This window comes from Microcebus murinus, chromosome 9 (assembly GCF_040939455.1).
Source record: "Microcebus murinus isolate Inina chromosome 9, M.murinus_Inina_mat1.0, whole genome shotgun sequence".
NCBI lineage: Eukaryota > Metazoa > Chordata > Mammalia > Primates > Cheirogaleidae > Microcebus > Microcebus murinus.
Window position 1 is genome coordinate 37564261 of NC_134112.1, and position 25266 is coordinate 37589526.

The window sequence follows — 25266 nt, forward strand, 5'->3', positions numbered from 1 at the left end:
AAAGCCAACATGGGAATGCCTCTCCCAATGTTGTTAGGTTCTGTCTCACTGTTTTTTTGTTTTTTATTTCAGGATATTTTTAAAGACACTTACGATGAATCTTCCAGTTTTGTTAGAGCAGCCGTAAAGTCGAGGTGGATGGTCTTCAGCCTGGGTTTCTAGTAGTGGTGAGGTCTGGTAGTCTTTTTTTCCTCCAAGGGAATTCCAGAACTCCTCTGTGAAAAACACAGTTAGCTATCCAGTGCATTTTTTAGGAGCATATGGTTGGTATTGCTTTACATTAACAATAACATCTCACCTTGACTTTAATGTTAAGAAGTTACTTAAACATACCCGGTACCATCACCCACTTTTGCAACTAAGAGAGGGTTTCTTAACCCCTATAGTCATTACAAAGTTACCTGTTCATGAAAAAATTGATTAGCAGTCATATCAAACAATAATTCTGGTAAGTGTCATTGACCCCACAGCACACACCTGGTTCCTCGCCTTCCTGAATCCTTAAGGTTTTGCACTTGAGAACACTTGCTACGTATTCTGCTCCTTTCTCCTCCTCCTGGCTAGCACCTTTTCCTCTCCAGATGTAGCCACTATTTTGTGGCAGTTTCAACACAAAAACATCATTGGAATTCAGTGAATTTGCATCAACATCAACCTAGAGTATGAATATGAAGAGAAATAATACAGTGATTCAAATTCATTGCTGCTCCCTCAATATATATGTCCCAGAAGCTGTGACTGTGACAAACCATTCACAGCCTTCTGCCCTATCCCAGGAAACTAATTCAGGGCAGCCCTGGGACACCACTGTGGTGTTTGAAATATTAGAGTAGGAGCCCTTTGGTCTGTGTCCCTCTAATGCTCAAGGGACCTCAAAACACTAGTAGCACAAGGGTCCAAGAATAAAATTAATCAAACTTAACTTACAGGGATTAAGGGTTTTGGAAAGTAACAAGAATAATATTCAAAGATACCATAAGAACAGGATGGGCTATAATTGACGATTCAAAAGAGGGCATAGCATTCATAAATGACATAACTAAAGCAAAGATATTCAGTTTTTTCCTCCTCCACTTGAGACACAGTTTATCAAATAATCAAATGGAAACCTAAACAACATAAAACAGGGAATGGAATTCAATACTGGCAAAGAGATAATACTATACATTCACTAAGAGATTCTTCAGGCACAGATTAATTATAGCTTAAATTATAAGATGCTATTTATGGGGAATTAAAAGCACAGCACTAACATACTTCTTCCTTCCAACTGAGAAGCTGCGGACACTGTCTGGAATCCGCCACGTGAGCATGGTTCTAGTCCATGTGGCCCACAGAGGAGTGACAGGGGCCTGGCTGGGTCCAGACTCTGCCCCAGGTTGAAGCTGAAGGTGCAATCTCTGAACAGGGACAAGGCACGTGCAGAGTCTCAGGCTTGGTAGTGAGCACAAAGGCCCTAGGATGGGCTTGTGTCTGTGACCTTCTGATTTGGTGACTTTGTGTCTGTCTCTGTGAGAACTGCCCAGCCGTATGATTGTGTTGCTACACCACTGTGTATCACTTTATGCATAATTGTGGAACTGAATGTGATGTGTGATTCCAAAGACAGGAAGAAGAGCCAGTAACCAAGAATGAGACCTTGCAGCAGAGAGGGAAGAAGAAAACAAGAGGGTGTGGTGATCTTAAGGCCAAGTGAAGAAAATCTGTCAAGAAGGCTGGGGTAACCTGCTGTGCCAAATGATGCTACTTGGCCAACCACACTGAACTGCCAGGACGAAGGCATCAGCTATGTGGAAAGTTGAATTTCACTAGGTTTGCTGGGACCGTGTCCCCAGAGAGAAGACTAGAGGAGGAAGGAACAGCTGTTGGAAGTTTTAAAGACATGTCTCAAGGATGGGTACCACTCAGGGGGGAAGTTATGGTACTCTACCAGAAGGAATGAGACCTAACAGACAAAGTTCCAAGGACTCTATCAGATGTGCTGATGGAGGATTACACAAACCAAATCTGGCTTTCAGGGCTTCCAATTTCTAACCCTTATGTGCCCTTGTTGGTACAGAGGCAAGAGCTGGGATGATGGAGGGAAGGTGGCAAGAGGCCTGTGCCAAGACTGGGGAGAGATCAGGGAGGAAGACCTACAACAGAACATTTGTAAAGCTTTAGCCTGCCAGGAGAGGAAGACAGTATACCTTATAAAATGATCTTGACTAGTGCATTTTCAGAGAGGCTGGGAATGTTGAAGCTGGTGTGAGAGGCTGTAAGAAAATGAGGAGATGCAGTGCAAGCCACTGATGATGTCTCATAAAGAAATGAGTACTGTGGGAGTGATCAGGAATATAACAATGATACATTTTGCTTGGCTTTTCCATCTGAAATCAACTGAGAATGCCCACAGAAGAAAGCTTAACTATCGATTTGATAGTTTAAAAAAGTTAGTTGTAAGTGAACACAGCAGAATCTGTGCACAGAATGTTCTGGATGAGATCTGTGTATTAATACATGCTGGCACTTAAACTATATGACTGAATGAGACCACTATGAAGGGGGCCAAGACTGAGCCTTGGAGCACTCAAGTGCTTAGAGGTCAAGCAGAAGAAGAAACTCCAGCAAAATTGCCCCTAGAAAAGTGACCGGTAGGTTTGGAAGAAATCATGATATTTATGGTATTATGGACCCCTAGTGAAAAAAAAAAAAAAAGTGTTCAAAAAACAGAAAAGGTTGACTCTGGCAAATGCTGGTGGGAGGTTAAGACAAATGAGATTAGGCTGGGTGTGGTGGCTCACTCCTGTAATCCTAGCACTATGGGAGGCCCAGGCGGGTGGGTCCTTTGAGCTTAGGAGTTTGAGACCAGCCTGAGCAAGAGCGAGACTCCATCCCTACTGAAAAAAAAAAAAAAAAGAAAAGAAAAGAAAGAAAGAAATTAGCTGGACAACTAAAAATATATATAGAAAAAATTAGCTGGGCATGGTGGCGAATGCCTGTGGTCCCAGCTACTCAGGAGGCTGAGGCAGATGGATTGCTTGAGCCCAGGAGTTTGAGGTTGCTGTGAGCTAGGCTGACGCCAACAGTACCCTAGCCTGAGCAACAGGGCAAGACTCTGTCTCCAAAAAAAAAAAAGAAAAGAAAGAAAGAAAAGAAAAGGAAAGAAAAGAAAAGAAAAGAAAAGAAAAGAAAAGAAAAGAAAAGAAAAGAAAAGAAAAGAGAAAAGAAAAGAAAAGAAAAAAAAATGAGATCAGAGAAGTAACCTTTGATTGTGGGACAAGGCAGGTACCAAGCAAACTAGATGAAAACTACTTCAGTGGAGTGGTGGGAATGGACACCTGATTGGACTGGCTTTAGAGAGAACAGGCTTAAAAAGTAGAGATGGGAGTGAGTGAAGACTCTTTCAACTTTGTTTCAAGACAAATCTTTCAAGCATTTATGCTCTTAAAAAGGACAGAGAAATGACGTGATAGTAGGAGAAGATCAAGATCAGAGTAACGACAGTTTTTAAAGAAATGATGGGAGGCTTTTGCCATCTTTGTAGTTCAAAGTAAATGATGCAGGATAGAAGAATCAATTAATGATACAGAAGAGAAAGGGGACTATTGCCTGCAATCATGATGAACTGGAAGTGGGATACACACATTAGAAAGAGAAATCTAGGAACATCCTCAGGAAAGCAAGATAGGAGGGAATCTTAGACAGAAGTTGGGGGCAGGGAGGGGGTGGGAGGAATTTGGCCTTAGAGAGCCAAATTAGGAGCTGTATTGGTTAATCTATGTAATAAACATTTATTAAATTATTTATTGATATATCACTTCATATTATTCTTTGCTAATTTATGGATAATAATATATTGATATAAATTTATAAAATACTTCATTATTTATATGAAAATTACTAACATAAGATATTTATACATTTTAAAATATAAATAAAATTTTAATATTTATGTCACAAAACAGGAGGGAAAGGGATTATGTATGTACAGATGAAAACAAGTTGGTAAAATTGCAGGGGAGTAAATTAGGTGATTCAGGTGGGAGTATATTTATATTCTCTGTGAACTCTGAATCAGGGTATCGGCAGAGAGCAGAGGGTGCTGGGGGGGAGAGGAAGGCAGGGAGGGTATGAAGGATGGGGAGGGTTTCACAGATCCAGCTACGGGACTGGAGAATTGCTGGAACGTGCACCCTGGGGTAAAGGAGCCACAGGGCAAGAGACGATTGTCAGAGATTAGATGATTGAAAGAGATTTCTGCGTAGGTATATTTATTGCTAATGGCAACATCGAGTATTGTACCAGGAAGATGTGAGATGAAATGGAGTCAAGGAAAAGGCTGTTGGGAGAGAGAAACCAGAGTGATGGAGATAGTGAGGCAATGGCTGAAGCCATCAAAGAATAAGAGTCAAGGACGGGCAGCTCAGTAGAGGACAGCATAAGAGGGGTGGAGGAGGGAGAGGCTGATGAGAGGAGAGAAATCAAAGACACCAGGGGGGTACCCCGTCCAGTCCACCCCTGAGGCCCTGGTGAGTGGGCACTGGGGAAAACCTAACTTCCACTTAAGAGGGCTGCACAGGAATTGTGCTCAGAGGACAGTTGTAGCGCAATAAGGTGAAGAAGGCAGGAAGCTTCCAGAAAAGATTGCAGGTGGAGGGTGAGATGACCGATCCTGTTTTAAGGTCTCTGCAGAATGACCTCCATGGAGGGGAGGTGTTAGTAGAGGGAATGTGCAGAATGTGCAGGCAGTTTAGTGGTGACGTGGGAGGCTTGGATTTCAGTGGTGACTGAGGTGACTGGGATACAGGTGGGACAGGATTGTCCTACAGGTCAAAGCACTTAGCCATTTAAAAATCTGGGCAGGCTGTTCCTGTCTATACCTGGAGGTCTTATTTTGTGTCTCCATGATGAGGGGTTTGATTTCTATCCCAGCTGCTGTCAGAACCTCTCATTTGGCCAATACAGTGATGGTTCTAATCCAGTGAGGCAGGCTGAGCCTCCCACATTTGTTATGCTTGTACAAACAAGGGTCTTCCCACTTAAATGTCCCCAGTGTGCTCAGTCATCTGACCATCACGTGTGATCCGTCTACCTCAGGCCTTTCAAGATAGAGCTTAAGCTGCCTCATTCTTCTGACAGCTTGATTTGTTACAGTATTCTGAAAATTCATTTGTTTGGGTTCAATGCAGTTGAAAAATGTGAGAGGCCTGGTATTTGGAGTTTCACTTTTCACTCGACTCTCCTTTTGGTGTTTTTTATTGTGAACAGTGGGCTTGCCAAGTTTTAAAGACCACTATTTGTTGATGGCTCAGGTCCATCGGGAAGTCCATAACTAGGGCATGTTTTATTGAATGCGTGACATTACCTCTACAATCCTGGTGATGGATGCCAGGTTTCTCCGGACTTGAAAGAGGCGTGTAGGGGGAGCAGGTGCCTGACCTCCTTTCTTTGATGTTCCATTCTTGTAAATAATGAGCGGTTTGTCTTTGAACAAACTCAGCAGGTGAACAGGCTCTTTGCCTTGGGAGACTCGGATCTGGGAGGGGGAGGGGGGAATTAGCAGAAATATAATACAGAGTGCAATGAAAGAAGGTTGTATTTCTAAACATGTTCTTACTTTTTCTTTTTGAAAATAAAAATTAAAAAGTCAGGAGCAGGAAGAATGGTGGTTAACAGAAAATATAGGTTTATGATAATCAAGCACAGTTTCCTCATTGACTTAAGAATCTTTCATTACCCCAGACACAGAGTCTCTGACTAGTTCCTAGTTGGGGCAACGGTGCCATACTGCAGCACTGCCTGCCGTAAGTCTGTCCATCCACGTCTCCAAAGAGAAAATCAATCACAAAGTGCTGGTGTCTGTGAACTTATAGGAAAATGCCTCTTCTTTCAAGAGCATCAACATTTTACACATGTTTATAGAAGTACTAGATTCTCATGAGTTTTGGGTCTGGTTCAGAAAGTTAAGAGAAGTACATTCAAGGGCTTCAAAAAATAAGATCACACATGATCATACTCATTATTTCTATATCCCCATATTTATGAGATTTTAAAAAGTCACACACACAGGAAGATTTCTATCCAAGTATTAAAACCCGGCAAAACTGAACATACTTTCCACTTTTTAACTTACCTATAGAAATGGCAATAGTAGATGTGTTCAATGCAAGCAACTTATTTTTTATATACTACAAAGACTTTTCAGGATGAAGAAACTTTTCAGGATGAAGAAATAAATGGTAAATTATTTGCCTGACAACACCAAATATTGGATTAGAATTTCCTATTTTTCACATAAACTATTGATGTATTTTTTTCCTTACAATAAAGAGCTCAAATTTTGTGTCAGTCCCTTACTTTTTCCATTTGTTTTGCCTTATGCTAAAATCGAACTTTTTCTAGAAACCAGGTGAACGAGTAAGCCAATGCACCTACCATTATGGAGAGGCCTAGGGAGCATTGAGAATAACTGACTTTGTAAGACTCTTAGGCATTCAAATAAGTGAGCAGTAAATTATGGAAATGTTTCTTCAATCACAGGCCCAGAGCTTGGGATGGGGGTAGGAGGGAATACCCACTTAGGTTAGTATTGCACATAACACTGAGAAAACTTCAATTGCCAACATAAGAGAAAGGGGGCCACTGACTAAGGCCCATCCCCTAATATGAAAGGAAAATTAGACAGAAAAAAAGGTAGATTAAACAATTTTCAATATTGTTAATATACTCTAGAAAGGAATGTTTAAAACAGCAATACAGCACTTTAGTTTTGTGTGCAGTATTATAAACTACTGCCACCTGGTGATTAAACTGAAAATTACCATTTTCTTGTCAGGATTCAACTGGTTAAAACAATTCATGGGAATTCATTAATTGGGTAAATCAAATATTCTACTCTGAAATATGGAATAGGTAAGGCACAACGCATATATTCAAAGTTTTTGAATAATTTGGTAAGAAATACTTTAAGGATCAACTTAATGGCAAAGTTGAATGCATTTAAAGAAGTTAATCAACTTGTTAATTTGTTAATTAACAATTAATTAGCAAGTTAATTTGTTAAAAAAAAGTTAATATGCACCTTTACATTTAGATCTAACTTGCTTTATGTATCTATTAACAAGTACCAAGATGGCAAGGAAATCAGCTAGAAAATCAAATTCAGCCTCATCGATGGGGGCAGACATCTTCTCAAAAACTGGCCAGAGAAAACAGACAGGTGGAGATAGTTCCAGTGCTGCAGCAGCTCAGCTAGGAACGGGGGTGAGGGGGAAGAGTGCACGAGCGCCATCTAGTGCTAGTGTAGGGACAGGGAACAAGCAGTAGACAGACACATTGCAGCACACTAGAGGGAAACAGGTCTCCTTGAACTATGTATTTCAGTTACACAGTAAGGAATTAAGAAAGACCAAGAGTTTCCTGTGGTTACTAATAAGGATCTTGAAATAAGTAGCAGATACTTCACCCATACACATAAGAAGAGGAGCAGCTGAACTTCAGAAAAGAAGACAGAAGGTTGAACCAGGCTGGAAACAGTCCCTTAGACACAGTGAGGAGATCTAGAACTAGATATTGGTATTGCATGACATTCAAATTTTTATAATAAATAAATCAATACATTAGCCCTTCTGGATCCCTTTTCTCTATCTCAATTGCTCTCTCTCTCTCTATTTATATGAAATTGTCATTTTGAATTTAGATTCAATCATCTCAACTTATTCTTTTATTTTCGGAAATACCCAAAAAATACATCTCTCTCCTTTGTTCTTTCCTCTTCTCTCCTCCCTTCCCCTCTCATTTCTCCCTCCATGTCTTCCTCTTCTCTCTTCCCTTTCCTCCTCTCCTCTCCACCTCTTTTATTTCCCTTTTCTCCCCATCTTTTCTCTCTCTCCACTCTCATTTCTGTTCTCCTTCTTTTTCTCCCCTTCCCCCCTCACTTGTGGGTGTTAGACTTTGTTTCAGTAAAGATTCTGGCATCTAAAAAGAAAAAATAAGGATCCATGCTCTCTTATCAAGGTTTATTTCAGTTTGCCTGTGCAAAGCATAACTTAGGCAATTTTATGATTTGAGAGTATAAAATACTCTACTTTTTAATTTTGTTAATGAAAATTATTAATCTGTGCTTATTCTATACTGTCCTATTTCCTATTGCTACTATAACAAATTACTATGATTTTATTTATTTACTTATTTTTATTTATTTGTTTTTTAGAAATGGGGTCTCATTAGGTTGCCCAGTCTAGGCTCAAACCCAGGGGCTCAAGCAATCCCTTTGCTTCAGCCTCCTGAGTAGCTGGGACTACAGGTATTGTGGCTCAAATTGCCATGATTTTAGTGGCTTAAAATAACACAAATGTATTATCTTATAGTTCTGGAAGTCAAAAGTCTGAATACTGGGCTTATTTAGTCACTGGGCTGAAACCTGAGATAACAATTTAGTCACTATGCTAAAATTGTGCTATCACAGGGCTATATTCCTTTGTAACAGCTCCAGGAGTGAATCTGTTTCCTTGCCTTTTGTAGCTTCTTTTGTTGGGGTGCCCTCCCATCTTCAAAGCTAGCGACTTCTGCCTGAGTATTTCTCAGGCTGCATCCCTCTGACTATCTGCCTCCCTGTTTTACTTATAAGGACCTTGGTGGTTACTGGGCCCACCCAGTAATCCCAGATAATCTCCTACTTCAAGATCTGCTAGAGAGCAATTTAACTCCAACTCCAACCTTAACTCTCCTTTGCCTTGTAACATACTTGCACATTCTGAGGACTGGGATGGGAACATCTTGGGAATATTTTTCTGCCTATAACATCTGCTTAACAACAGCTGGAAGTAATAACACAGGTAGAACAGTTTTAAATATCAAGTGACTATCATTGGCATATAGTGTGATTCTAATGGGAAGATTCTTTCAATCGCTTAAATCTGTTAACAGGTTTTGTTATTTTAATTTTGCTTTTGTGTGCTCCCTCTTTTCCAGAATCTGAGAGAATTAGCATGGCATGAGAGTAGAAATATTTGAATTCCAAAATGGAAAAAAGTTAACATCAAGAAAACATCAAATTCCCATCCCAATTTGAGAGGGGAGCTGTAGCTAGAAATGGAGCTAGCAAGACTTGTGTGGTTTGGGGGTAAAAATATCCCAACCTGAACAGCCTGTCCTCCAAGGGACCGATCTAACTGAACAGTCAGGAACGCAGATGTGGTCAGCTCATCCCTTGTGGCATTCGCTCCTTGCCTAGAGGAATCAAAGTAAAATAAATTAGCTTGTTTTCAAGTTTTAAGATCTTCTCATGTAGGCATTGCAAGTAGAGACTTAAATTATTATGAAACATCAAGAAGAAACTGTTTTAACATGATATGAGCTGTCAAAACTATTTTTTTCCAAAGTGCTAACATTGAGCCATGAATGGTCCTGTGTATTGTCTAGAAATATATGTGGTAGGCATTTTTATCTCCATTTTAAGGACATTGGGCTTTTGCTGCTTACATAAGTTAGCTAAGTAATCAAGTCCATCTGATTCCAAGTTGGAACTGCCTATTTTTGGAAAATCATCTCATACTGAAAATAATCCATCTGAGTATAAGAATATGAGCCAAACTATTAGGCTGGATATTAGAGGCATTTTATGTTTCTATGAATATTTGCGAGCATAGAACTAACTGCCTGGAACCCAGAAAAATCAAGAAAATAATCATCAGAAGTCAGCAGTGGAGAAGCCCTATCTTGTCATTCTAGCGATTCTATAAGGAATTATTAGCAAAGCTGTACAAGAGGCTAATCTCTCAGTGCCCAGATAAAGTCAATAAGATCAATTGATTTGTCCAGTTCATTTGCAACTTCTCTTCCTAGGGTAGCTTTTGGCTGTAACTCTGTATCACTTTAACCTATAAAGTAACCTTTGGGAGATCTGCCTGTTTGATGAGCCTGTGGAGGAAAAAAAAAAAAAAAAACAAACCAAAACAAAACCCAAAACAGCCTAAGCATTCATTAAGCACTGTTTGTTTATAGCCAACTTTCCCATCTCTATCTGGCAGCAGGAATATTAACCTTGAAATTAGATTTTGAAAGTTATCCATGTCTTTCCTTCTGAAACTTTGACAGTAACCTGTTCCATATTCAGAACAGATTAAAATAACCCGCCACCTTGGGCAACACACACCCACAACCCCCAACACACTGGGAGCAGGTTGTATATCTTGTCACAGAATTTTTCATTTGGCCAGCATAGGCAAATGGTTGATGTAAAAATGTTCTACAGAGGCGTGCAAAAAAAGAAAAAAGAATGCACACTTTATAAGAAAATTAAAACAAATGCTTTCTAGATTTCAGTTTCTTGAACAACAATAATAAAAAAAAAGAAAAGAAATTAAAATTAAAAACAAAACAAGGCCTGGCGCGGTGGCTCACGCCTGTAATCCTAGCACTTTGGGAGGCCGAGGCGGGCGGATTGCTCAAGGTCAGGAGTTCGAAACCAGCCTGAGCGAGACCCCGTCTCTACCAAAAATAGAAAGAAATTAATTGACCAACTAAAAAATATATATATAAAAAATTAGCCGGGCATGGTGGCGCATGCCTGTAGTTCCAGCTACTCGGGAGGCTGAGGCAGGAGGATTGGTGAGCCCAGGAGTTTGAGGTTGCTGTGAGCCAGGCTGACACCACGGCACTCACTCTAGCCTGGGCAACAAAGTGAGACTCTGTCTCAAAAACAAAACAAAAAAAAAAAAACAAATGCTTTCCCTAATAAAGATATTCATAAAAAGGTAGGCTTTTAATGTTAATACCCTAAATTTTTCAGGAGCCTATAATGCTAACAAACACCTCTGTGAGCCACCCAGAGCACAAGGTGGGGGGCAATGCAGAGCTGCGGGTGACACTGCACAGTGCACAGCAGGTTTTGTTATCATGCACTACTTCTTGGTCACATCTGTGGTTTCCTGACTTCTCACTTCTGGCTGTTGTTAAAAATGGCTGCTTTCCATTTTGCTTTCATTCTGGAGGAAAAAAAATTCAACCACCTAACAGATAATAGCATCCAACTTTTGTCTTCATTTTGCTCTTTTTTTCTTGGAGTAGTTAAACCAGCAAAGCTGAAAAACATCACCAAACTTTGCCTTCTGATACTCTTAACATATACTTGACTATTTATCTGGAACCTTTCTTCCTGTTTCTGTCAGAGTGCCAGGCTCCCATCCACACAGATTCAAACTAATCTGCTTTATGGATCTATGACCCAGAAGGTCAAGTATTCTATAACCGTGAAGCGTAATACAGTCGATCTTTGTTTCTAATTTTAAGATCCTGTGCTTAGGGGGAAAAAGAAAAAGGAAAAAAGCAATCTACTTTGACATGATTTCTGCTTTATAAACCTGTGGTACTTGTTGCTCATTAAATATGAATGCTGCATAAAAATGTACCACTTCAAGAGATTCATCATTGTCATTTGTTCAATACCAATTACCTGACATTTTAGAGAAAAGAACACTGCTGAAATTATTTTTCTCCTATCATTTCAGCATATAAGTGATTTCAGAGCTAAAAAAGACGTTTGTATATTCAAAAGTCAGTTTTTTAATTCTAGTCGTTCACCTTCGACTCTGCTTCTTGGACTTAATTTATTGACATCCCTCTATCAAGATTATCACATAAACTGGAAAGTTGTTTTATTTGAAAGCCAGTCTTCAAGAGAACTGCTTATTTCCTAAATGCTTCTTTACGGAAGCTTTTGAAGTTCCACAAACATTAACATTAACAAAGTTACATAGTTATCATATATGATTTTAAATGGCAAAGACCCACAAAAGGGTTCTCAAGTATCTAACTTACATCCTTGATATCTCAAAAATGTGTATACATTTTCATCATAGAAAAGTTGAACACTTCAAGTTATATAGAAGAAAACTAAATGACCATCCTCTCCAGTCCCATTGCAAAGATAGTAGCTATTAACAGTGTGGTGCACTGTCATTGTCTTCTTTTCCTCACTGAATTTTTTACAGTGTGGGCCAAACCTGTCTTTCTCCTGAATGCTTTATCCCAGTAAATAAAATACTACGCACTTATGTTCAGCCCAGAAACCCAGGCATCATCCTTGACTTTGTCATCTTCTCCATTTTCCGTAACCAATCTTTCTGATGCTATCTCCTTGACACCTTGCAAATCTGTCTCATGCTTTCCTCCCTTGTTGTCTGCGTCCTTACACTGAATTCAGCCACATTATCACTCAGCTGGATTACTGCAACACATTCCCAATGGAATCCAATCCATTCCTCCACCTAAGCATTCTTTAGACATCAATCAGAATAATTTCTCTAAAATAAAACCAATCATGTAATTCCTCTTTGCAAACTCTTTGAGTGGCCCCCAATGTGCTAAAAATAAAGTTCATCCTCATCAGCATGGTTTATAAGGTCATTCATAATTTTGCTTCTTCTAAATTCTCTGGTTTTATCTTTTGCTCCTTAAATGTGCTCCAGCCATTCTTTATTACACGTAGATTAGAGCACACCTTTTCCTGCACTGCCTGGAACAAATTCCTTATTTGCTTACCTGTCTAGCTCCCACTTCTGCCCCCACTTAGATGTCACTTTTTCTATTACCAGTAGTCTATATTAGTCTGTTGTCTGTTGCTTGTAACAGAATAACTAAAACTGGGTTCTTTATAAAGAAAAGGAGTTTATTTCTTAGCTTGATGAAGGCTGAGAAGCCCAAGGTCAAGGGGTCTCATCTGGTGAGGGCCTTCTTGCTGGTGGGGACTCTCTGCAGAGTTCTAAGGTGACACAGCACAGTATCATATGGTGAGGGGGCTGAGTGTGCTAGCTCAAGTCTTTCTTCCTTTTCTTATAAAGCCCCCAGTCCCATTCCCATGATAACCTATTTTCACCATAATCCATAAATGGATTAACCCTTTGCACTCACTTGCTTTTTTTCTCATTATCCACTCGACATTATCCACACTCCACACTCGACATCAGAGTGCAAAGGGTTAATCCATTCATGAGGGCTTTAGTCTCTCAAAGGCACCACCTCTCAATATTACCACATTGGGGATTAAGTTTCAACATGAGCTTTGGAGGGGACAAATATTCAACCAATAGCAGAGCCTTTCACCAACAGCCTAGGAGTGAGGTTGGTGGAGAGGAGGGAGGTTGTCTATAATTACCCAAGGAACACTCAGCTTGATCTTATCTTAAAATACTTTATATTGCAATAAAAATGCCTGTTAGTCATCTGCTTTTCTTTAAGAATAAGTTCTTGAGGGTACAGGTCTTTTTTTTTTTCCCTACTGTTTCTGACACATACAACTAGTACAATATCTGATACATACAGTGCTCAATAAACACTTCCAAATGATTTAAGAAATAGGTACATTTATTCATAAAATTTTAAAGCTGATTTAATACATTTTAGTTATATCTACATAAGTATTTATGCAGATTGTAAATTGTTAATTTCTCAAAACATTCTCCTGAATTGCTTCTTTAGTCATTTTTTATTTCTTGTAAGTGCACAATCAATTTTTACACTCAGAGAATTAAGAGCAAGATAATGAAACAAAATCTAAAAGAAAAGCTGAGTGGGAATAATTAATTTATACCTGTCGAGGCCTTATTTTGCACAAACACTTTTCTGAATTAAGATTTTAGAAAAGGAAGTTGCAAAATAAGGACATACCTACCCAGTATAGATATACCCAGGCCTTAGAGTTAAAGACCTACAGATCAAGATTTGAAATGTTGCTTCACCAGTTACAGCACTTGTGACTTTGGGTTAAAATACTTAACCTGTCTAATCTCCCTTACCTTTTTTTTTTTGGAAGATAGATAATATATGGAAACATCTCGTACTTTGTTGGCAAAAACATGCTGCTCAAAAAAATGGTTGCTATTGAGATGGCATCCTAACCACAGAGCTAAATAGCTAAATACATTCATCTTGGATAGAATATGAAGTGATTGTGGGGTCAGAAATATCCCTGGGGGCAGTGGTTCACATCAGTGCAATGGTGTACATTAGAATCTCACCACCGGAGATTTTGATTTATTTAGTGTGGGTGAGGGCATTTAGATTTGTAAAATACTGTCCAGGTTATTCCAATGTACAACAAGTGTTTAGAACCACTTTCTAAGGCAGTGCTTGTCAATCATTAAAGTATATATGAGTCACCTGAGGACTTTGCTATAATGCAGGTTCTGCTTTAGTGGGTCAAAGGTGGGGCCTGAGCGTCTACATTTCTAACAAGTTCCCAGGTGACAGTGATGTTTCTGGTTCCCAGACCACCCTTTTGGTATCATCCGATCTCCTGAACTTGGCTGGGGCTCAAAGGCACTGAGCAGCGTACATGGCCAGACCGTGGGAATGGATGTTTTGCATGTGAGCCTCACCAAAGAGAAAAATCACCATGTCAGTGGAGGCCTGCGTGAATATGTGTACATCCAATATGCCTATTAAAGGTTGCCATCACCATGTAGGCTAAGGTAGGATCCTGCCCTGCCCTGCCCTTGTAACTTTCACCCACATTTCTCAACTTTAAGATCTTTCTTGAGAATTATTTTCTTTTTTTCAGCCTTCATAACAATATTCTATTTTACCTGGTTCACTTAATAAAAAGAGAATTTCACCTTCTATGATTTGTTGTAGAATCCCTATCTGGTGAAAATAGCCCATCATGGTGTAGACCCTTAAATTACTTGGTTGGACATCTGGTTATTTCCTCCTTGAGTAGGATGTTAGTACTGACTCTAACCAAACCTAAACTTCAGTTAACTCAAAACATTATCCAAAACCATGTAAGATGTGCATACAATGGCATATTTTCTCCATTATTGTGAATTTAAAGTAAGCAAAGAATAAGGATGCATCAATTTGAGGTCTCTAGAGTATGCAATGGAATCACAAATCATATCCCCTAAAGGGTTTGCCTCCTTGCACCTTTGCAGCTTCAGTACGGATGGGCCTCAGTGAATTTTACAATAAAAAGACATAGTACCCTACACTTGACATTGCATATAAGATGAGATATTCAACTACAAATCCACTAACAGAACATTACTGTTTAGAATAGTAAAACTTTTTTCCTAGACTCGACAGGATGATTTTTATGTGACTCTTCCTGCTTGTGGACAGCAGCTACAAACATAGTCAAAATCATGTCGAAGAGATATATTATGTGCATGCTGTACAAATCTCTCTGGGGTAACTATAGGATTATTTTGTCCCATACCTCATGGAATTTAATTCTTTGGAGTAAAATCTGGCCCCTGTAGAATGTGAGATCTTTGCTAGAGGTAAACTTACCAAGTGTAGATAATCTGTCCTCTGGCATAAGTGTAGAGTATAATGTAGCAGTCACCACCATAGAATTCACCATATGAGTCTTGGTCAACTGGGATCCTACCATTGCTTTCTACACGCCAAATCTGAAAGAAATGAAATATACATACTAAACTAAAATTTTCTTGATCTAATAATACTTTTCATAAGCTTTAAATAATTTTTGGCTCAAATTTAATACTGAACAACTTTTAAATTATTTTTAACTAGATTACAAATTAAGCAAAGGAAAGAAATTTTTATCAGTTTGACAATCTGTTGACTTTTTAAGTGCTTTTATATTTCGTTTGCTTTCTCTGTAGTATTTATTATAGCTCAGTTCTGAGCCTGTTGATTAATAAATATCTATTGTTTGATACATCAGTGAAAATAACCAAACACTCTAGTGGAATAAAAAGCTGCAATATTTAGCTCAGAAATATATCTCAACTTTATAGAAAATTTTTTCATCAGTTATGAAATATTTTTTTCCCTGTCCTTTAATACATGAGATTATTATTTTCCCAGGTGAGAGTTGGTAGACAGTGACCAAAAAAATTAAGATGCTGCAATGGAATGAATGTTTGAGTTCCCCCAAGATTCATGTAGAAATCCTAACCCCCAATGCAATGGAATTAGGTAGTAGGGAATTTGGAAGATAACAAGGTCATGAGGGTAGAGTCCTCAAGATGGGATTAGTGTCCTGATAGCCAGACACCTCTCAAGCTCCTTTTTCACCATGTGAGGACACAGTGAAAAGACAGCTGTCTATGAACCAAGAAGTGAACCGCCACCAAGCACGGAACCCATCAAAACCTTGACCTTGGATTGGCTAGCCTCAAGAACTGTAAGAAATAAATGCTTGTTGTTTAAGCCCTTCATCTATGGTATTTCTGTCATAGCAGCCTGAACAAGCTAAGGTAGGTGCTAATAGCATGACTTTTATTTTCAAAAGGTGCCATCCAGGCATAAGATCAAAAAGATACAACAAGGGATAAAAGCAGATGGAATTATATTTATTCCACCTCGTCATCTTCATTACAGATTAAAGATTCTCCAAGTTGGAGAGAGGAGAGTTGTAGATGAAATGGGACAGTAACAAATGAGTGAGAGGCTGCTAAGCACTGTGTGTGCACACTTGTGCGCACACACACCTCCTCCCCATGGGTCCTGGGGAGGGGGCGGGGCAAATCCTCCGCTTTAAAGTCTTCAGGAGCCCTGTGGAGTGCAGCAGTGCAGTGCTGTCAGAGAGATGCCTTCCTTCGCTATCCCAATGAGCAGAGGAGAAATGGCAGCATGGCCTCATTACACCCAAGAGTCTACAGAGAGCCCCCAAATTTCAGCAGCCCTAGGGTGGCACAGGAGGACTTCTCAGAGATGTTGTGGTCTGAAATGGAAACTGCAGCAGGGACAGAGCAGGTGCTGGGAACCAAGCCTGCCACAAGAGCCCTCTGGCTGTGTTGCCTGTGCTGAGCTCCAGAAAGGATGTCTGAGCAGGAGCCAGACCCACACCCGAAGTTTATACTCCCTCCCACAGCAGCCATGAGGGAATTTGTGACCTTCTCCCCTGGCATTTCCCACTCACCAACCTCTGTGCACATTAGAATCACACTCATGTCTTTGAAAAGAGGAAAAATTATTTCCCAAATTTCTTCACCTTATACCTTGGTTTAAGCATTGTGCTAAGACCTAAGACTATAGAGATAAAATATTTAATTCCTGTCCTCAAGGGACTGATGAAAGAAGCCTGTAAGTAAAGGAACAATTCTGTGGCATTTAAATGATAAATTCTGTGAAAAATATCACTAAGGGTTGAGCACAAAGAAAGGTCATTTCAGCTCTGAGGAAAGCCTTCTCAGAACAGGTGTGGCTTGTGATTTAACTGAGTTGCCAAGGAGTGTGGGAACATTAGTCAGATGGCAGAGGGGAAGAGTTATGAAGCTGAGAGGAGGACAAGGGTCAAATCATGGAAGGCCTTGCAGGCCCAGGTGAAGATGGATATTTTCAAGAAGGCCATGGCTTTCTTGATGGCTGTGGGAGCCATCAAAATATTTTAAAATGGAGAGTGATATCATCTAGTTCTCATTAATTTAGACGATTCAAGAGTGGATTGAGTATGACTTAGGGAGAATGATTATGGGATTTTTTTTTTTAGCAATTTCGGCCTAAAATGGAATAATCAACAAACTCAATTCCAATGCTCTAAAAATATCTGTGTTTTTAGCACATACTCAGGAACAATTTGCTTTCATAAATTCCCCCAATGTGTGGGAGAAGGAAAAACTGACAGTGGATGGTGCAGCTGAAGCAGCACATCCTTAATGGACAATCTCAAAACATGGAATTTTCCAGAGAAAGAACAGTCTCCACCAGGTAACAAAATAGCTGGGTTCCACGTCAGATCTCTAAGACGATAAATAGGTGATCTTCCACAAATGTAACTTTTTGGGCTCTCAGCATAGACATTTGTAAAATGGAGATGAAGGTCAGATAATATCTCTTCTAGCTTTAAATTCTGTGTTAGTAGATAGTCTTGCACCACCTTTATTGCTGAGCAAAATTCACATTTGAAAATGTTTGCAGTTCCCTGAAGTTATATTAATATTTCTACATAAACTGTCTTAAATGGGCTTGATAAAAACAAACAAAAACAGGTAAATACCTCCACTTTTCCAGAACCGTCATCCACCATATTGTGCTGTGCCGCCATCTGTGGGGAACTATGTAATTTTGAAGCATCAAATGGAATTTGTTTTATTTGAGCCACTTTCTCTGTGACATAGACCTTTCCGAATCCATCACTTTGTTCTTTATCTTTCCAGTCCTTAAAGAATTGTTTGAAGATTGGTGTTTCACCTCCTTCTGGAAGAACTTGAATCTGAAATTTAAAGACATGATAATAATAAACAGAAAAATAAGAGATTGAGGAAAAAATAAGAATCTAGTAGTGGAGAAAGTACCAAGGAAATGAAAAGATTATCCTGGTTTTTGTGATTACAGATGTAAAACTTAGAAGCCTATGAAGCTTCAATAATACAACCATGTTTTTCCTCAAAGGTAAAGTAATTGCCACTGAATTTGAATGTTTGAAATAAAAATAAAGTTCTTTCATATGTTACCACTGTAGTCAAATAAGTTCGCCTTTCTACATTAGGGTCACAAGAGATCTGTGACCCGGAAGATATTATCTCATTGTGTCAGGATATAAAAATGAAGAGAGTAGATGAGGCTGAGAGATTCAGAGAGGAAAAGAGTAATTAGCTAAGTTAGCTAAGTTGATCTTGATGAAGATAAATATTATCTTATCTGGATCTGCACAACTTGCTCTAAGGCATAAACGATAAGTGCTGTTAATTCAACTGTAGTTTATTATCTTGAATTAAAGACTGTAGAGGAAGTGAATGGGTGGGTGGCCCTGTGGATCTCCTGATATTCAGTTTCTGCAAAATTCTATCCTCCACATAGGTAAAGTACCAGGGACATAGGACAGAAGATTGCACACACTCAAGTCGAGAATGACTTCATATACATGACAGACATTACTGTAAACCATTTTTTTTTCATGAGTTTTGTGGAGATGTCACGAGCTCCTGTGCTTTCAAGTTTTTTCTAGGCATTTCATTTTCACACATACTTGAGTATTGGTGGGATAATTCATTTGCTGTAGGAATTCTTCAGCTGTTTTCATTGCAGCCTTCCTCTCCTGGGGATTTGCATTTTTACCTAAAATACAAGGTAAATTAAGAAGACAACTTCTGAGAGGGAAGACATTATATGATTAAGGAATGCCTGTGTACAAAAATAAACATAACTTAATGTAAATAAAGTAATAAAAGAATAGCAAAAATTTCTTAGCATATTAAATATATTTAACAATGCAATAATGAATGCTATTTATAAAAAAAGCTTCTTTTTATATTTTCTGAGTGCTTTTTAAACTCAATAATTCCTGGTAAATGATGCTGGTAGGAGGAAAATGGCTGCATTTTACAGGACACAATTAAAGATCAATTATTTCTTTTTTTTGAGGCAGAGTCTCATTCTGTTGCCTGGGCTAGAGTGCTGTGGCATCAGCCTAGCTCACAGCAACCTCAAACTCCTGAGCTCAAGCGATCCTCCTGCCTCAGCCTCCCGAGTAGCTGGGATGACAAGCATGCACCACCATCCTCTGCTAATTTTTTCTATGTATTTTAGTTGGCCAATTATAATTTTTTTCTATTTTTAGTGGAGAAAGAGTCTCGCTCTTGCTCAGGCTGGTTTCGAACTCCTGACCTTGAGCGATCCTCCCACCTCAGCCTCCCAGAGTGCTAGGATTACAGGCACAAGCCACTGTGCCCGGTCAAGATCAATTCTTAAAAGTAGGCTTTAAAAAAAAAAAAACTGAAGAAATATTTTCTTTACTCTTCTGAGGAAATATCTACAAATCTGAAATGCAGCAATAATGTCATTGGCATTATTTTACCTTTCCATACGAAAATTTGTTTTGCAGCACCATGGTCCAAAATAAAGCATTCTTCAGAAAGCAGCATTGCCATGGAGAAGGGGTTTTCTTCTGCCACCACAGTCACTGTCATGGAGCCACTTGCATCTGAAACCTAATAGAAAAACCATGAGCTCCACAGTTTCATTTTGGGAAGATAAAGATGTTCTAAAATTAGATTATGATGATGGTTGCATAATTCTTTAAATGTAATAAAACCATACACTGTGCACTTTAAATGGGCGAGCTTTATGGTATGTAAATTATACCTCAATAAAGCTGTTTCAACAAATTTAAAAAGTCCACAAGCCCAAACTTATACCTCAAAAGGTTTTTTTAAATCCTTTGATGTAAAAGAACTATAAATAAAAAGTTAAGTTTGACACTATGCCTAAAACATCACAAGTTAACAGTGACATTAATAATAATAATTATGATGGTTAAGGTTTACTGAGATGCTCATATGTGCTAAGCACCATGTGATGAACTTTACATGATTATTTCTCTTAAATTTTAGAGCAGTCTTTTCAAGTAAGTAATAATCTTACACTTGTTGTATATACATGAAAAGCTAAAGTTTAAACATTCTTTCAGTCAACATCTCCTGAGTGTCTACTATATGCCAGGCACTTTGTTAAGGAAAGTGTTGATATATTATAATTTATACATAAAGATTTTTTTCAATATAGTACACGCAATTTAAGTACACTTTGTATAAACTATCAAAGTAAATTTCTTCTGTCATGTTTAGAAATGACTGCAGAACATTTTTTTTTTAATTTGTAGGTGGTCTTAGAAAATTGAAAGTGATATTAATGTGCAGGTTAGAATTCACTGGTTTTCCAATGCCAGCTTGAAGGCTACAATGTAATTACCTGAGCACTTGTTAAATATGCAGATTCCAGGGCCCTCCCTAGATCAGTGGTTGGATTTTGCAGCAACAGGGTAGAGTTGGAATTCTGTATTTTTAGAAAGTGCCCCAGGTGATCCTGCTTCCCAGTCTTGCTTGGCAACCCCAAATTATTTTCCAATGGACTTAATACTTTAGATTGTGTAATACATTATAGTTCCACTAGAGGAAGCCATGATTCAAGATTAACATTTTCCCACTTAAAAAATATTTCTTTAGTCTGTAATGCTGTCTAAGAGGGAGAATAGTTTTGATTGTTTTTGATTGATGATATAACATAAAAAGGGGCGGTATTTAGTAGAAATGGTCAACATATTTCCCTTCACCATCTAGAAATAAAAGAATAAATTTCTCCACTATGAAAAGGAAGTTACGCTGCACAAGTTAGTAGCTTGTGCACAAGTTAGTAGCTTGATCTTCATTTAAAATCACAGAGTTTCTCAGCTAGAAAGACCCTTAAAGAGCTGGAAATATAATTTTTTCCTCTTACAGATAAGAAAACTACAAAATTCTGCAAGGAGGTTAAGATCTGGTCCAAATCACATGCAAACAAATTTGCCAGGGGAGGGAACACTTGAAGAATCCCATTTTAGCAGTCTCCTTAACTGGTATGTCTTGTGGCTTTTGTTACCCTCACCAGCAATAAAATCATAAAATTATATAGTTGGAAGGAACCTGAGTAATCATCTAATATAATCTCTTTTTGTTCAGGTAAGAATACTAAGACTTTGCCCAAGGCCACATAGCCAGTCTTTTGCCAGAGAGCTGACATAGCACTAGGTCTGCCAATGCTCAGGATAGGGCTGTGTTAATACCATTTCTTCTAGCTATTTGATTTCATAGCTTTGCCCACCTGTAATAAAGAAAGCCTTCATTATAGCTAAATAGGATGTTTTAAATACAGTGACGATTTTATAATCTGGTCAAGATTATAAAAGAAATGATATAAGAAATTAACATTTGAGGCTAGATGATTTAAAAAATTATAAGAAAAAGCTTACAAAATATTTTACTCTAGAAAAGAAACATTTTATCGAGTGCCATATATCAAAATACATTGTTGCAAGCTAGCACAGCAACAATATATAATTTTATGTAAGTCATAGCAATAAATTCATTTATTTGTTGTTGTGAATAAAAATAACAAAAAGTAATAAAAAGAATAATTTTAATAAATATAAAAGGGCAAAAATCTGATTCTATCTACACATTTCTCTTGGAAGGCAATGAGGAGAGTTATCAACAGCAAAGAGAGTCTCTCCAGAAACAGGCCTCTCCTATTACATCCAGTCCAGCAGAAACAACGGAACTTATTAGCAGTGAACTCACCATGTAAAGTTTAGCCATTTTCCTGTTACTTATGTCTGCTACTATGTCGTCTTCATTGTCTTCATCCCGAATCTCTGGCTTTTTCCCTAAAGCCTGGAAAACGGTGAACAATGGATGAAAGATAAAGACTTCTCATTAAAGGATCCAGAGTTTAAAAAATAGTAAACCATCTTACACATATAAAGACATCGATTATAAAATATTTGTAATTAAAATTATCAGGTTCAAACATTTCTCATCAATTCATACAATGTAGGCCTTTGTCCCATGGGTCAAATCAATCAATGGCATTAAGTAAACAAGCACTGAGTTTGCTGGTGATGTGAATTTCTAAGAAAGCAAAATCCCAAATTTGAAAGTCTAGGTGTCCATATTATTGAAAACTAGCAGGAACTAATTAAAATATGAGTTCAAAATTCAGTTCTGCAGCAGAATTGCTTCCATGACCTCTGATTCTAGAAATAATCTATAAGTTTTATTAATTTATTATTATAAAGACTTGGATCAAAGTTACTATTTGAAGGTAAAATACTATTACCATTATTGACATATGGTAGGATAGATAAAATGCAAGTTCATGCTTTGTTTCCTGCTGTATCCTTGGCACTCAGAATAGTGCTTCAGACATAGTACATGCTCAGTAAGTATTTGTCAAATGAATGAACAAATATACTTATATATTCTTTGCATACGTGATGTAATCCAAAAGTTCAAGTAACATGTTTGGTAGAAAATACATTTGAATCTGCTCTTAATTTATGTTAAAATCACAACAAATATGTCTATAAGCACTTTAATTCTTTAAATTAATCGATACAAATAGCATAGAATGTTAAAGTCAGGAATAAAATATAAACTTACTCCAAATAATGTGATTTTTATTACATTATAGATATGAATTCATATCTATAATGCAAAGGTGTTCATTTAGATCCAAAAATATTTAATAGACAACGAATTCCTTGTGTAATGTGTTTTATACTCAGTAGTCCTTGTATATCGCTTAAAAATATAAACTGCTAGATATTGCACAACAATAAAAATGTACATAAAACTTGCATAAGTACAAGTACAATCTCTAGTTTAGATATGCATCAGAGAATTTACCTCCTCTGGGAACACGCCCATCTTTTTGTTCACAGTGTGATCAATAAAATGTTTTAAATACTGTACCTGCTAAATGATAGTAACATAGGTTTTCTTTTTTGTTAAAAGTAGGATCAAGCCAAAATTAACACACTTGCAACCAAAAGCCTTTTTTTAAATGCTTTTTAAAAATATTTTTTAAAATCATTTTTACCTTGATAGAAGTATATACAGCTTATAAGAGCTGTCAAAGGTCTCCTCATATACTCTTTTCTAATTCTACTCCAAGCAAGACAGTAGTTTGGAATAAACAGTTTGGGTTTAGGGCATATCTAACACTGGGAAATCTCTCAGCAGGCCAATTGAGTCTGGGATTTGGAGCATGGTTTAACTTTTAATTTTCAGACAATTCCTATTGTCTGATATTAGCCAGGTATCTTAATTGGCCTCTCAAAGGACTGTGGCATAGTTGTAAATTGAACCCAAAGGACTTTCTAAAAACAGGCTTAACTTCAGGGATAGGGGAATGCTGTATATCGTCTGGTATCTCTAAGGGTCATTTTAAAATTCAGTTCAACAACTAAGCATTTATCAAATACCTCACTGGGACATATAAACTGGTTTCCAACCACCTTGGCCAAGCCTTAAGTACTTTACATTCTGCCTAGAAAAAGCAAAATAATTAAATATATTCACTCTATCAACTATGCCATACGTTTTGATCTTTGATGAAATAAACTGTAAATTCAGCTTTTAGGGTCATGCCTAAATTTAAAAAACTTTCATTTTAGCATTTTAGCATTAGTCCATGTGATTCGTATTTAGCTCATAGAATCCTTGTGTGTGAAATAACATATATTTTCACAATTTAAATAGGTAAGAAAACAGAGAAGCCTTATTTGAGGGTGTTCCATAAAAATTTCATCTACTGCTCTAGCCAAAATCTGTCACTCAATGTTAGAATTCCTCTTTCTTTCATCTATTTCCTTAAGTTTTCATTTAAAAGCATCACTGTCATCTAATATGCTACACACTGAACATACTACCTACAAAACTCGCCATTCCCAATTCTCCATTTGTGTCAGTGTATCTCTATTCTCTTTACATAGACTTTAAAATCATGTGGACAGTTTTGAATACTTTCTTTCGTCCAGTTTGAATCTAATACCTACCTAGTCTTTAAATTCTATTTTTTACGATAATGCTGAGAGAGTCACTGACTCCTTTACTCAGACCTTGGTGAAGGCCTTCATCTCTCTTGTCATGGGTTATAGCTACTCCTGTCAATTCCATCCTGCCTTCAGTTTCACCTCATCTTTTTATCCTAAAAATGATTCTGTTCACTGGCCAGAAGGCCCCTTATTTCACATTACTCCTGTGTTTTAAGAGCATAACTCTAGATCAAGGAAATCCTGCCATTTGCAACAACATGGATGAACCTATAGGACATTATGCTAAGTGACATAAGCCAGACACAGAAAGACAAGAGACTGCCTGACTTCACTAATATGTGGACTCCAAAATAGTCCAACTCATAGAAACAGAGAGTCCTAGAATGGTGGTTACCAGGGACTGGGGAGTAGGGAAATGGGGAAGTGTTGGTGAAAGGGTACAAACAAACTTCCAGTTATAAACTGAATGTGTTCTGGAGACTTAATGTACAGCATACTGGCTATAGCTATTGATAATATGTTGTATACTTGAAGTTTGCTAGGAGAGTAGATCTTAAATTCTCTCACCACCCACATACACATACACACACACACACACAAAATGCGAGGTGATGAATGTTAATTAGCTTGATTGTGGTAATCATTTCACAATTTAAACACTTATCAAAATGTCACATTTATACCTTATATATGTACAATTTTTATTTTCCAATCATACTTTAAAAACTCTGAAAAAAATTTAAAAATAAAAATTACATCTTATATCTGCACACAATATCTGGGTGATTTCATAAAAATGCAGATTCCAAACTGCCAGCTATTGTCAATAAACAGGTCTAGGGTGAGGCCCAGGAATCTGCAATCCAGATTATTCTGAATTGGATGCTTACCATACAGAACCAAAATGTCTCTGGATGTGATCTTCCCTGCGTTATTTTTCAGCATACTCTACCTGGCACCCTTCTCTAATTAGAATGACATTCTCGGTGTCCCCTTTGGGA

At 37.9% G+C, this 25266-nt stretch overlaps 1 protein-coding gene across 1 annotated transcript in view; it reads right to left on the reverse strand.

The window, feature by feature from the left end:
- SCIN (scinderin) overlaps positions 1–25266 on the reverse strand; it is a 72139-nt gene that overhangs the window by 7084 nt on the left and 39789 nt on the right. The window contains exons 5-13 of the mRNA XM_012757169.3: positions 22008–22100; positions 19751–19883; positions 18923–19011; positions 17951–18166; positions 15274–15395; positions 9123–9213; positions 5348–5518; positions 478–655; positions 94–215 (exon numbers count right to left, since the gene is read on the reverse strand). Coding sequence (XP_012612623.1) covers positions 94–215; positions 478–655; positions 5348–5518; positions 9123–9213; positions 15274–15395; positions 17951–18166; positions 18923–19011; positions 19751–19883; positions 22008–22100 — 1215 coding nt within the window. The remainder of the gene's footprint in view (positions 1–93; positions 216–477; positions 656–5347; positions 5519–9122; positions 9214–15273; positions 15396–17950; positions 18167–18922; positions 19012–19750; positions 19884–22007; positions 22101–25266) is intronic.